The 12558-nt window shown below is 36.6% G+C and overlaps 2 protein-coding genes across 2 annotated transcripts in view; both read right to left on the reverse strand.

The window, feature by feature from the left end:
• Positions 1 to 3539: 3539 nt before the first annotated feature.
• LOC107472030 (pentatricopeptide repeat-containing protein At3g24000, mitochondrial) lies at positions 3540 to 7397 on the reverse strand. The gene has a single exon (XM_016091604.3). The coding sequence runs from the start codon at positions 7047 to 7049 to the stop codon at positions 3966 to 3968; it is 3084 nt and encodes a 1027-aa protein (XP_015947090.1). The 5' UTR covers positions 7050 to 7397; the 3' UTR covers positions 3540 to 3965.
• Positions 7398 to 8511: 1114 nt separating this feature from the next.
• The window catches only part of LOC107471827 (peptidyl-prolyl cis-trans isomerase CYP59), a 7513-nt gene continuing 3466 nt past the window's right edge, over positions 8512 to 12558 (reverse strand). The window contains exons 6-15 of the mRNA XM_016091322.3: positions 12085 to 12176; positions 11905 to 12004; positions 10912 to 11034; positions 10745 to 10822; positions 10580 to 10626; positions 10436 to 10491; positions 10025 to 10065; positions 9703 to 9802; positions 9437 to 9566; positions 8512 to 9352 (exon numbers count right to left, since the gene is read on the reverse strand). Of these exons, the coding sequence (XP_015946808.1) occupies positions 8689 to 9352; positions 9437 to 9566; positions 9703 to 9802; positions 10025 to 10065; positions 10436 to 10491; positions 10580 to 10626; positions 10745 to 10822; positions 10912 to 11034; positions 11905 to 12004; positions 12085 to 12176 (1431 nt within the window). The 3' untranslated portion in view covers positions 8512 to 8688. The remainder of the gene's footprint in view (positions 9353 to 9436; positions 9567 to 9702; positions 9803 to 10024; positions 10066 to 10435; positions 10492 to 10579; positions 10627 to 10744; positions 10823 to 10911; positions 11035 to 11904; positions 12005 to 12084; positions 12177 to 12558) is intronic.

Raw genomic sequence — 12558 nt, forward strand, 5'->3', positions numbered from 1 at the left:
TGGGTTTCCTATATTCATTGGATGAGTAATATCTGTAAAAATGGTGTTTGTTGATGGAATGAAAACCTAGTTAACGATGAATTTATTGTATTTATATTTGTTCATGAAATGAACATATATTAAAGAAGGCAACAAAAGTGATTGAAAACTACCAAACATAAGTGTATTAAAATAAATTTCATAGTTTAGCAAAAAACAACCAATGACAAATATAAAAGGCAGCCAAGTAACATGAAGTTGCTAAATATAATTGCCTCAAAATGAAAGACTTCACAATAAAATATAAAGGATTACACATCCTTGTACAGTCATTATCTAGTGAAAAGTTCTAATAACACAAAACAGAAGGCCCTATACACACTTATCTAAAGTCTTCAATTCTTCTTTTTTGGATGTTTAAATCCTGGAATCGGGACGAACTTCATCAAATTGGTAAATTTTGTTGCTGTTCTTGAACTAGCACCCTACATAAGATTCACTGTTGGAGAGGTTGCCAATGGAGAGAATCTTCTTCTTGTTGATAACTTTGAAGGCCTTTTCATACCAGGATCCTATATGAATAAAGATTGGTTGAGATAAATATTAAGCTACCTGTTGAGAATCTTCTGCCTCAGAAGCAGTTGGCTAAGATATCTCTATCTCCACTGGTTGTGCAACAGTAATGGGCGGTGCGTTGTCAGTAGGCTGCACAATAGAATTGTTTTCTCCATCACCTTGATCACCATTATCTTGAGGCGACTCAACTTGCTGCTCAGGTGCAAGATCACCTCTATCATTTTTCTTCTTTTCAGCGGTAGCAACAGTAGCAATAGCATCATCCATCCTCTTCTTTTTGGTGGGTTTGGTGGACTTAGTAGGCTAGATGATTCTGGTAGGCTTGGTGGGCTTAGTAGACTTAGTGGGCTGGATGATTTTGGTGGACTTTATTGCCTTGGAAGGTTGGTTGTCTTAGGAGGATTGGTTGTCTTGGGAGGGTTAGTGTTGTGTGTAGGCATTTGGGCTGGTTTGGAGTCCTTGAAATTGGTGGTGGCTGTGTGAATTTGGATGTGGTTACAATTTTTATTTTTGAGGGTAATGGTTGTGTTTTCCTTGGATATTTCTTGTTTTTGTTGGGGCTAGAGTTGCAATGCCTATTGGGTACAGAATTAATGGTGGGAGTAACTATAACTGCATAAGTCTCATTTTGGGGGAGATTCACAGCAGTCTCTGTAGTAGTATTACATCCCTCTCCACCATCATCATCCAAATATACAACTGTGTTATTGCTCTCTAAGACTTTCGGCACTGACACTCCATACTCGAAATATACATCAATCATTCCACCATTTCTCCAAGAATAATTCACCATCTCTCTTATTTCTTTGTCACTGTTTAGGTTTCTCAACCCATTTTCCAAGCCTTTTTCAAGAACATGCCACTAACAATGCTTTATGTCATTGATAAACCCCATTTTTAGGGTTTATCTTGTGCTTAATTTAGGTGATTTTATCACCTTTTACCCACATTTATCCACGAAAATGACATGGTTTCATGATTGTCTCCTAATTTGTGCTTAAGTGTAAAAACATGCTTTTTAGACCCTTAATTGCCAATTTTAATTCACCTTTGATTCCACTAGATGTATTGATGTGTTTGTTAGTGAATTCAGGATGGAAAGGCTAGGAATGAATAAAAGGGATGAAGAGAAAAAGCATGCAAGTGGAGAACTCATGGAAAATCAAGGATTTGGTTAGCTTAGATTGAGTGATTGACGCGCACGCGTGGATGGTGAACGTCGCATGGCGACGCGTACGCGTGACTCATGCGTACGCGTCGGTGCTCGCATGTGACCCACTTAAAGTGGATCCGCTGGGAGCGATTTCTGGGCTTCCCAGGCCCAAATCCAACTCACTTCTTCTGCTATTAAACCCAAGGATTGAAGAAGGATCAACATACTAGTTTTCACATAGTTTAGTTTCGTTAATATTTTAGTTAGTTTCTAGAGAGAAAAACTCTCTCTTCTCTCTAGAATTAGGATTATGTTTAGATCTAGATCTAATTTCTCTCTTTTGCTTTAATTTTCCTTCTTCATCTTTAATTGTTCTCTTGTAGTTGTAGCATTCTACTTCCCTTGTAGTTTTTTTTGTATTGTTAGTTGTAGTTTATGAATTCTTTTGTAGATCTACTTTTTCCTTTCAATGCAATTTATGAATTCAATGTCTTCTTATCTTTGCTTTAGTTTTCTATTGTTGATTTCTTGCCTTTGTAGTTATAGTTCCCTTTAATTCTTGCAATTAGTGATGTTTACTTCTATTGCCTTTTATGTGTTTGATGAAATGCTTCTTTTAATTATGAGTTAGCTCTTTCTCCTCTTGGCTTTGGTTAAGTAATTTGTGACTCTTGAGTTATCAAACTCATTTGTTGATTCATAATTGGAAGTTGCTAATTGACTTGAATGCTACTAAAGCTAGTCTTTCATTTATGATTTGGCTAGGACTTGTGGACTCAAGTTGATTATATCCACTTGACTTTCTTTCATAGTTAGATGTTAACTAAATGGAGCAATGAACAATTGTTGTCACAATTGATAAGGATAACTAGGATATGATTTCTAGTTCTCATACCTTACCAAGAGCTTTTCTAGTTGTTAGTTGATTTCTTTTGCAATTTACATTTCTTGTTTCTTAAGTCAAAAACCCCAAAACATACTTCCTAACCAATAACAAGAACACTACCCTGCAATTCCTTGAGAGACGACCCGAGATTTAAATACTTAGGTTTATTTTTATAGAGGTTTGTACTTGTGACAACCAAATTTTTTATTGAGGAGTTATTTGTTAGTTTAGAACTATACTTTCAACGAGATTTTATCTGTGAAATTCTGTACCGACACACAATTTTCGTTCATCGGTCATTGTACCCAAGCTCCTTATGATAGTTCCGTATGTAGAAGACATCTAGAGTATCGGCGTCTAGATCACCTAAACACACTTTGTTATTTGGAGAATATACCACTATCTCCTCTGATTTTTTTTTTTTAAATTACCCCCATGATGTCCAACCTCTCTTTCATTTGCAAGAAATTCAAAATTTACACTTAATACAAGCAGATTTTGTTGGCCTACTAATGCATAATAAAAACACAAAATCAACACCATAAGAACACATATTTTTTCAATTCTATAAATATCGTCTATCATATTCCTATTTCATTCAGGTAAAATAAATCATCTTCACAAAACTCCAACCAACCTTCAAACCCTAGAGATTACAATGACAACAAAACGAAAAAATCTCAACCACACTAACAACTTACATATAATGAAGAACCAACACTGTATTGAAAATCCAAGGTAAAAAAAGTTACCTTGAGTCTGATTAAGATGTCGGAACCTTGTGCTTCTAGTAGAGGAGGAAAACAACTAAAAGAGTCTTCAGTCGAGTTAGTTCTTTTCTCAACTTTTTCAATCCCAACAACAGAATTCTACGCCAACGCCATTGATGAAGAGACAAAAAAGAAGTGGGAGGGTGGAAAAAAAAAAGACGAGTGAAGTGTTTGTATTGGAGATAAAACTGTTTTTCATGCTACATATCATCTAAATGACGTCGTTTTTTACACACCAGAGTGCCAAACCAAAACGACAACGTTTTAGAGCCATCCAGTGTGGCGAAACAATGCCACATAAGCACTTCGGTGATGGCTCATCATTAGAAATATGTCTAGAGACCACTATGAGTACTCGAAACTCTATCTAGAAAACTACTATAGAAAAATTGGAATTTTGAAGACTACATTGAATATTCACACGAATCTCAGGGACTATTACGTGGATTTACTCCTCCTTTAACAGGTAATGAATACATATGTCATAATCTTAATAGATTAACCTTTGTTGAGTCTACTTAAATACTTAAAAATAATAAAAAGAAAATCACCCGTATGAATTACCAAACATCACTAAAACGGGTGTAATCCACTGCTACCACTACCAGTAATCAGAACAAGAACACTTGCCACCACTGAAATGGTGAAAGCGATATGCATCTCTTAATATGATTTTCCTGTCAAGGATTTTACTAACCAGCTTAAAAACAGAGTGGCAATCACCACAAACACGAAGGTTCTTAAATATTCTAAGTGGTGAACTTTCTGGGCTGTTGACCAATCCGAAAGCAAGGGCAATTCTCTCACTATGGTTCCAAAGATTATGCTCCTTTTGTTCTTCATCCGTGTCTTGCAATGAATAGCTTGTGTCAGCCACATACCCTGCCTCTTTAATAATCTTTCTCAACTCATCCAACTTCCTATTGATTTGTGTCGTTTGTGGATGAAACTGCTCTCCCATTCCAAAAGAAGTAACCTTATTTTTCAGCTTCACCCAACTACATGCAGGTTTTTTCTTTACTTTATTTGATTCCATTTGCCTCCTCACATTCTCTACATCTCCCCATCTTCTACTGGAAGCGCACACATTTGAATAAAGAACATAAGCTGAATCATCCAATGAATCCAATTCAAAAAGACGATCCGCAGCTCTCCTTCCAAGCTCCAAATTACCATGTATCTTACAAGCAGCCAACAAGCTACGCCACACAAGGTCATTTGGTGCAACTGGCATCTTATCAATAAACGCCTCAGCCTCAGCAAGCCTCCCTGCTCGCCCAAGAAGATCAATTATACATGTACAATGTTCGATTCCTGTGGCGACGCCATATTCATCAGTCATTGAAGAGAAGTATGCAAGACCCTCATCCACCAAACCCCCATGGCTGCATGCAGACAAAAGTGAAACAAAAGTCACATGGTCTGGTCTCAGTCCCATGTCAACCATCTCATGAAAGACTTCCCTAGCCTGTTGGAAGAACCCATGTCTGGCTAGTGCTGATATTAAAATGTTCCAAGACCTCCGTGACCTGTTTCTTGGTTGGGGAAGGATTTTAAACACGTCATCAATTTCCCCACATTTTCCATACATATCCATCGTAGCATTTAGTACATAATCATTTGAGTCAAACCCAAGTTTAATAATCAGGCTATGAAGCTGCTGACCTTCATCCAGTACAGTTAAGTTCCCAATGATGGCAAGGGCTACAGAGAAGCTAAACTGATCTAGAAGAACCCCTCCATTCCTCATATTTACAAAAAGTTTGAGTGCCTCCTCACCAGGTCCATAATGGGCATTTGCAGAAAGAATGGCATTCCAAGTACTCGAATTTTTATTAGCTAATGCATAAAAAATGTAGTTACTTGTATCAAGATCACCACACTGAGCATACATTGTAATTAGGGAACTCTGGACATACGTATCCAATTCAAAGCCTGCCCTGATTATATATGCATGGATGGGCATTCCATGCTCCAAGAGATCATCAGAAGCCAAACAAGCACTGAGAAGATTAACAACAGTAATGTAATTTACAGATACACCTTCTTCTCTCAATAAATTGAAAGCTTTAATTGCCGCATTTGGTTCTTTATTGTCAGCATGGCCACCTATAAGTGCATTCCAAGTTACTTCATCTCTTTCAGGCATTAGTTTGTGCACCTTTTGTGCTTCATCCATCAAACCAAACTTACCGTATATGGTAACCAGTGCATTACCAACGATCAGATTGTGCTGGACACCGAAAAGATTCACAAGGCCATGAACAATCTTTAGTTTTTCTATATTATTACAGGCAGATAATGCAGTTGTGAAAGTCACATAGTTCATTGACTTCCTCGTATGGAGCATCTCAATCAAAAGTTGCATGGCACGTGAATACTTTGCATCCTCAACATGGCATGCCATCATGGAATTCCATGAGATCAAATCCCTCTCTGGCATGGTATGAAATACAAACTCTGAATCCTCAAAATTTCCAGCCTGCAAATACATACTAATAAGACTATTGCACACACAAACATTCGATTCAAGTCCAGATTTCACTAATAGACCATGAAGTCCTCGTCCCCATCTCAAATTTTGAGCTGAGCCACAAACCGATAATAAGGACGAAATAGTAATATAATTTATTTCCATCTGATCATGACGCATCCGAACAAGGTGCCCTAGAGACTCTTCACAACGACCATTATGCGCACTTGCAGTGATCATTGAATTCCATGAAATAGTGTCACGTTCCAACATGTTATCAAACACACAAGATGCCTCCTCAACACACTCAAAATTACCGAACATAGATATGAGGGAGTTTGCAACAGAGATATTAGTGTCTAATCCAGATTTGATCACATCTCCAAGGATTTGGTATCCCAGGGTTCTATCATCGAGCATTCCACAGGATCGAATAACAATAGCCATTGTGTTTTGGTTGCAAGGTACCTCTTGGCGTCTCAAGTTCTGGTAAATATTTAGAACCTCCTTTGTGTACCCATTATCGGCATAGGCAACCATCAAAGAAGTCCAAGAGACTATATTTGGTTGATCAATCTCCTCGAATATTTTGGTAGCCTCGGAAACATGAGCGTGTGCACCATAAAAGTGCAGCAGAGAAGTGCCAGCAAACACATCAGACAGCAAACTGCATTTAACAGCATAAGCATGAATCTGAAGTGCTCCTTCAGGCATGCATCCTGACCTGTCACAGGCAGTCACTAAACTAGCAAGTGCATAACTGCTTGGTGTGGCACCAACTTCACACATGTGACGAAAGAGGTGCATTGCTTCCCCGTAGCAACCAACTCTAACAAAGCCAGACATCAAGTTGTTCCAAGAAGCTTGGTTTCTATCGGGCATTCTATCGAACACGTGGCGCGCATATTCAATGTTGTGAAACTTGCAGTACATGTTGATCAAGGTATTGGTATAGAATGTGCCAAGGTGAAGAAGGCCCTTAATGCAAAGTCCATGCAAGGCTTTGCCGAGAAAGGCGTGAGTGATGTTCGAGAAGCCCTTTTGGGGGAAGCATGAAACTTGGGGGTGAGGGTGCTTTGTAAGCAAGGGAGGTGGGGAATGAAGGAGATTAGAGGGAGTGGAAGTGGAAGATAAGACACGTGGTGCTGGACTACTGCCGCTGCAACTGGCGGTGGACGCAGCCGCAGCCATCTCGGACGACGGCGGCACCATTTGAGCTTTGATGTTTCTGTTTCTGAGAAAGAGGAGTTTCCAGGGAACCCTCCCGTTCTTCTCCACGCTTCCTCTTCACACTCACACACCCCCCATATATTTTCTTTCTATATATAAAGATTGAAGAGTTGGATGGAGAGTAAGCCAAGTGTCACTCAAGGAGGGATGTTACCAATTTTTACATGCATGTATGTACATCTCCCATCTTGACATTCAAATTTTCCTCATACATCACATGCATAGCATATATGTTCAACACTTAGCCGCATTCAAAGCTCGCAGGATAGGCTCTTCCTGTACTTACACACACAAATAAAGGTCTGAGATTCATTGTTGTCACTTGTCAGAATCCATTCGGTGAGTAAGTAATTTTACATTTACAAAAATTTAACAGATTTTGATAGGATAAATACCTATAAATCCGTCTCCGTCAACATTTAGTTAAGTCTCAATTCTTATAGATATTTCGCGAATCCTGGTTTAACCTCAACCCGAATTAATTTTTTTTTTTTTATGTTGGAGCGAAAAATAGTATATTTTAGGATTATAAATTATAAAGGTATAATTCTCAAATGTAAAATTTTTTTATTTAAAATATTAAAATCAGATAATTTAATTTTTTTAGCAATAAAAATTAGACAATCTGATTTATTAAAAACAAAAATCGAACCTTTTAATTTATGAATTTAAAAACAATAGAACCGATTACTATTTTCATACCAAAATAAAAACACATGTACCACTAATAAAATTGAATTGCACACGTTTCTCTTTCATAATAAAAATTTTTAGCCTTAAAATTCACTCTATTTTGTTGTTTTAGCCTATTTCACATTCTCGCTTTTTTTTTTCTTTTGTTTTTTCAAATGTTTCACTCCATTGGCATTTATAAGCACGGCAGATTTTCTAATATCGTTTAAATATTTTACGTTATCATGAAAATAATTATTTCAGGCGCTATGACGTGCAGTAATAATAAACTGCATGGATCCTTATCTTCATCCTCAATTCCTCATCATATATATAACTTTATAAGGAGTTCTCCACCACTAAATAATAAAATAGCTAATGTAATGAGTACCATAGAAGAATGCTCTTTATGAGGGCAAAAAAATGAAAAACAAAATCTATATTGGAGACACAACACCACCAATTCGCATTGACCCCATCAATCAAGAAAGAAATTACAAAAATAAGACAATCAACGTAACAATAATACCCAGTAGGTACATATATGTTGTCCAATGAACGCACACTTCTAACAACAAACCCTTTCAATCTTATATCGCTAATACTACAACCCACAAGTAAATAAAATCTCAACTACACACTGTTCCGACAGAGTGATCTTTGGAAATTGGAACTTTGAAATAATGGAACCAATTTTTAAATTAAAACCAGAAACTAAGAAAAGCATTTCTGCCATAATATTAATGTAACAGTTAACAAAAACCCTAAGCTGTGACAAAAAAATGTTAAAATTAGAAGCAGAATGGTTCGTGTGCATTTTTTACTTCACGGAAAGTGGATATGTCAACAATTACTACCAGAAAAATAAAATGTACATCCGTTACCTCATGGTCCTAGTTGCATTGACAAATGTTCTGCAACATTGACAACAATAATGATACAAAAATGATCATCTCCTGTCACCATGATGCTTCCTATCGGAATAGTCACGAGGCTCAGTATCTAGTCTTCTATGTCCGCGTTCTTCCCTTCCATGTCTATAATCCTCATCCTCCCTTCTGCGTTTGTAATCTTCATCCTCCCTTTTATGTTTGTAATCTTCATCAGGACTTCTTTTTCTTGGTCTGCTATCGATCTTCCTGTCATGCCTTCTGCTGTCTTCAGGTCTCTTCCTATAATCTCTGTCATCCCTTTTCTCCAGACGGTTAACATCCGATTCTCTCCTGTGATCTCCACTAGCACGTCTTTCTGTGTATCTATCATCCAAGTGTCTTTTTCTTGGGTCTACCTCATCTTTCCGCCTGTAGTCATCGTCTCTATTTATTTCCTTACGCTTTTCTCTGTCTTTCCTGTCTGAATGATAATCTGAATCTCTTGATTCTTTTTCAGCTCGTGCTTTATCATCTCCATCTCCCCCACGTTCCCTGTGTCTATCACTGTACCTATTTCTGTTGTTGGAGCCTACCATCTCATCCTTACGCCCTCTACGAATATGATCTTTAAAATTGTCCTTCATACTGTTCTCAACTATGTCATCTCTGTCACGCCGTTGGCTTTTTCTATCATCTCTCTTTGGATTTTGTGAGTTATCTCCATCAAAAACCATCTCATATCTACACCATGAAGTTTGTCACTTATTTGGGTAAACATAATCACAGACAAAAATGAGATAGAAACATGCAATCATCAGTACAGACCTGGTGTTATCTCCACCGTGTTGGGTATTATTATCCTTCAAGACGAATTTTGCAGGTTGTTTCATTGAATCATCGGCAGTGCAATCCTTGGCAATATGATCTGCAGAACCACATTTGAAGCAACCTCCACCTACAGTCATAAATTATGACATTGAGATTACAAAGGAGAAGCTGCAGGCATTGCAACTTAACACTGCCATAATGCTACCAAAAAACAGAACTATATAAAACATATTCTTACAGGTTGTGACATGTTTATCATTTACCTTTGCCCTTCTGATTCCGCCTATATTGCGACCACAATTTTGCCACACTTTGACTAAAATCCACGTGTATTCTTCGATCATCGATCAAAGCATTATCCATCTATTTGGGGGGCAGTAAAAGTGAAAGGATTAGGGGAAATAGTTTTCTATTCATCCCAAAGTGTGTTTTTGAAGTATATATAGTTGATATTAAAGTTTAAATGCATAACTATTAAAGCATCGAATGTGCAAGAAGTAAACTAGGACTAGGATCATTTATTGTCAAGGAAAAGAAAGAAACTGTTTTGATTAGGAAACAGATCGTTCAAAATTTTCTGCATACCTTAAAATATGCCTGTTCACATGACATTTTGTCCTCAAACTCTGTCACAACAGGTGAATGTTAGATACTTGATTCAATTGCATAAACAACCAGAGGTAACCAGCAACTTCCAATTTACATAGTAGGGTTATACACTACAAAATTAAAAAGAAAAATTCATCGCATTATCTGCAACTACAAATTCTACATAACATAATAACTCTTAATAAGTCTTAGTAGGCTATTCATCTTGATGCATGTGTGCAAGGTATATAAACTAGATGCTAATTTAACTAATTCGGCAAAGTGGAATTACACATAGGGAATGAAAGAGATATCAAAATAGAGCCAACCAGCTACTACAGTTTCTGCATGCAAGTAAAGTTGAATAAATTTTTAACACAATAGAAAAAACTGAAAATAGATACTGACCAATGAAAGCATAGCATAAACTGTCACCAGTCTTGTGGTCCCGGATGATTTCAGCCCTATCACCAAATATTTTGCGTGAGAACTTAAGAATGAAATGTATGATACTATTACTAAATATGTTCACAAATGTCCAGTATTACTCACGATGATACAGTTCCAAATCGTGAAAATATCGTATGCAAGTCCTCATCCTATATTTTAAAGGAGAAAATTACTGAAACTGAATGTACTGAATAATAACTCAGTAGAAATACTCCGAATACAATCATGATTCAGATGCATAATACATATCAGAAAAAGGTCACTCACCTCAGTAACTGGGTTCAATTTACAAACAAATAGCACATTATCCGGAGGTTTAATCTCAGCATCAGGAATATCACCAATCTGAAACAAAGATGAAAAGTAAATTGTATGTAGGATCATAGTCACACATGAAGTACCAAAACTTAAGTGTGTCAGTCTTTTATACTTACACTCTCAAGTACGACTGCCCTAGAACGTGCTTCCTTCTCTCTAATAACCTCCTCAAGCTCTGCTGGATTTAATTGTTCATCCATGGGAACCCAATCATCTTCAAGTCGCACCTCATCATCAACCTAGTCAAATTGCATTAAGTCATGACTCTGAACAGATATCGTTACTTCAGCCTCTAAAATTGGATTTATACAACATTATCACATCAGTCTTCAGCATTACGTAATGATTTTGAATACATATAAACAGTTCTTACATATTTAAGGAGTAAAACCCAGTTCACCTATCCATCTATAGCATCATCATTCATCTCCAAATCAGTCAACATTGATTACTAAACCTTTTTTTTCTTTTAATGTCACCAAAATTCAAATAGATAGTAAGTTCTTGTCTTGTCGTAATAACTTCAAGAGTAGCACAGAAATCCTGGTTCTTATATGAAGTCATTTGAGAAGAATCGTCTCAAGAAAAAATGGAGAATAAGATATACTCCCAAACAAGAAAACAAATAAAAAATAAAATATTAAATAGAATAAATACATCAATGCAAAATAAGTTAAAAAAAAACTCTCCTATCATCTGCATATCTGGAAGGAAAACACTCTAAAAAAGCATGTGAGACCAAAAGTACAACTGTATGCTTTAGAAAACAATTAGCAAGTTGCATCATAATGAACAAGCAGACAACTGTTATACCAAGTATTTTATTGATGAAACAATGAGCATTTTTTCTTTATTTTTCTTATTAGTAAAGTAACTCAAGGGGGAAAAGATTCAAAATCAAGTTTTTGATTCTGTAAGAATTAATGCAACATCAAACTTACTCATTTAAAAACTGTCCAAGAACCATTTTTCTGTCAACTGAAACCATTTTGACAATAAATGGATTTATAATTTATATCATAAAGGCCCATCACAAAGCTGACAAGTAACCTATTCAAAAGTTTACTTGCTTTCAAGCTATGAAATACAGTGCTTCAGTAAACCATTACCTCATCTTTAGGTTTTCCTTCTGGAGAAGCTTCAGGAATGAACTCAGCTAGCTGAGGAGGATCATCATAAGGATCCTCTAGGATGTATGTGTGCTTGATTCTGTTCAAGTAGTTCAAGAAGATTACACTACTTTCTTATTCAACAGTGAAAAGGTAAATAAGAAAATAGCATTTACAAACCGTATATTTTTATATGGTCTGCTCTTTTCATCCACATAAGCCTCATTTATTCTGGTCAAAGCCTCAAATCCTTCAGCTACCTCACCAAAAACCTGAAAAATTTTTGGAAAGATCAGGGTCAAAAGAGATCAAGATAATAAAAGTAGCACTTGCTAGTCTATGCCCTTCCTTTTGGGAAGAAAAAATTTTCCCCCTTTCTTTCTTTCTTTTATTTTCCTTTTACCTTTTTTTCCTAAAAAGGGAAAAGAAGACTAGTCACAAAGAAACCAGAAATGAAGCTGAATCTTAAGAGGATAAACCATGCAACAACATATGCCAACCCCTTTCAATCTGTGCTAAATGCTAACACGTCATTCTTGATGACATATAAAATACTCTAGCAGACTAGCAGTTGCTCTGCCTACATTCTGCTATCTCTATGCATAAAACATGCTGCTACTGCTACTGTGATCATCATCATCATCATTATTAAGA

The sequence above is a fragment of the Arachis duranensis genome, chromosome 10, assembly GCF_000817695.3.
Source record: "Arachis duranensis cultivar V14167 chromosome 10, aradu.V14167.gnm2.J7QH, whole genome shotgun sequence".
NCBI classification, from domain to species: Eukaryota; Viridiplantae; Streptophyta; class Magnoliopsida; order Fabales; family Fabaceae; genus Arachis; species Arachis duranensis.

What these genes read in the sequence shown, in the direction of transcription:
- LOC107472030 (XM_016091604.3), bottom strand. Translation starts at nt 7,049, where the DNA reads ATGGTGCCGCCGTCGTCCGAGATGGCTGCGGCTGCGTCCACCGCCAGT.